At 40.0% G+C, this 1,529-nt stretch overlaps 1 protein-coding gene across 1 annotated transcript in view; it reads left to right on the top strand.

The window, feature by feature from the left end:
* The window catches only part of LOC101847508 (acyl-CoA synthetase short-chain family member 3, mitochondrial), a gene marked incomplete in the record, with an annotated part of 24,550 nt that overhangs the window by 7,504 nt on the left and 15,517 nt on the right, over positions 1-1,529 (top strand). Inside the window, 2 exon segments of the mRNA XM_035970784.1 lie at positions 762-765; positions 1,405-1,527. Coding sequence (XP_035826677.1) covers positions 762-765; positions 1,405-1,527 — 127 coding nt within the window.

Raw genomic sequence — 1,529 nt, 5'->3', positions numbered from 1 at the left:
TTTATATGTTTTTGTGTGGGGGGGGGGATGTGGAGGATTGTCTTGGTTTTGAGAGTGATAAGTTGTGTATTTATTGTGTTCTTGTATGATGCTTCTCTTTCTCTGTCTTTCTGTTTCTGTCTTTTTGTTTCTCTCTCTTTCTCTCTCCCTCTCCCTCTCTCTGTCTCTGTGTCTCTCTCTCTTTTTTTCTCTCTTTTTTTTCTCTCTTTTTTTTCTCTCTTTTTTTTTCTCTCTTTCTCTTTCTCTCTTTCTCTTTCTCTCTTTCTCTTTCTCTCTTTCTCTTTCTCTTTCTCTCTCTCTCTTTGTTTCTATCGCTGTCTCTTCTCTCCTTTCTCTCTTTATCCCTCTTAATTTCTCTCTCTCTTTTCCTTTCTTTACTGTCTTGAACATCTCTTATCTGTGGATGATTGGCAAACACCACTGGGAGGTCCTACTTCTTTACTTTTCTTGTGTTGTTTCTCTCTGTCTGTCTGTCTTACTTTTTCCCAGCGCTAAATGACCATCATTGTGTCGATGTGCTTCTCTTTACTCAAACAAACTAAACAAACAAACAGCTCTTTATCTTCAGTGTGGTTTGCTCCTTCTTTCCTATCAAACATCTATCGTCCTTATCTCCCCTACTTTTTTTGGTGTTTGTTACTCTCTCTTGTAACACTTCTAATCTTCGACACTTATTTGACCTTATTGAGTCGCAAGTTCTGTTAAACTCTTACTAAGACTAAACTTATCTTCTACGGTTAAAGACCATTTTGTATTTCTAGTGCAGTAAAACTTTGACTAAAATAACAACCTGATTTTAATTACCCCTCACCCGCAGCACAAGTTTGATATAGTTCCTGGCTTTAAAAATGAGTCGATTTGTCTTGAAATACAACCAAGAGATGAGAAGACACTTGGTCATTTTGAGCACAATGGAGCTATCCCGAAAAATGCCGTTTTGAGAAAATCAAAGGTAATGTTTTGCCCCTTGTTCAGTTTCTTCCAAAGACGAGGAGAGTTTTTTCTGTAACCAAGCAAATATACACACTAATGAAACCGAACTTCTTCTATGGGTAGGGCAATACCCACTTTTGATGTAGGTCAAGATCTCTAGAAACCCCTGTAATCTGTGTTAGCCCGCTTGCCCTTGAAAGCGACCAATTCTAATGCCCGATAGAGCTCTCATCTGGCCGCTTTCTCCAATCTCAGCACATCCAGGCCTCATTCCTCATTGTGCCTCTATAGCTTCCAGTAGGATGATGGGTTGGTTGATATCTGGGTAGTTTGTGGATGGATTGATATTTGGGTGGTCTTATTGTACCTCTATAGCTTCCAGTTGGTCTTCCAGTTTCTTATTACTCAAATGAAATACAACATGCAAAAAAAAATGTGTTAAAATTTTTATGAAAATCTCATACTCCTCAGCCAACGGTCGTGGTGAGCGCCAACTGCGGGGTGGAACCGTCCCGGACTGTACCCTACAAGCCGCTCCTGGACGAGGCTCTGAGCCTCATCGAGTTCAAACCCAAGAAGTGTGTCATCTTTAACAG

This window comes from Aplysia californica, unplaced genomic scaffold (genome assembly GCF_000002075.1).
Source record: "Aplysia californica isolate F4 #8 unplaced genomic scaffold, AplCal3.0 scaffold00320, whole genome shotgun sequence".
Classification (NCBI taxonomy): Eukaryota; Metazoa; Mollusca; class Gastropoda; order Aplysiida; family Aplysiidae; genus Aplysia; species Aplysia californica.
The sequence above is the reverse complement of the archived record's forward strand: the minus strand, read 5'-3'. Positions and strand labels throughout refer to the sequence as shown.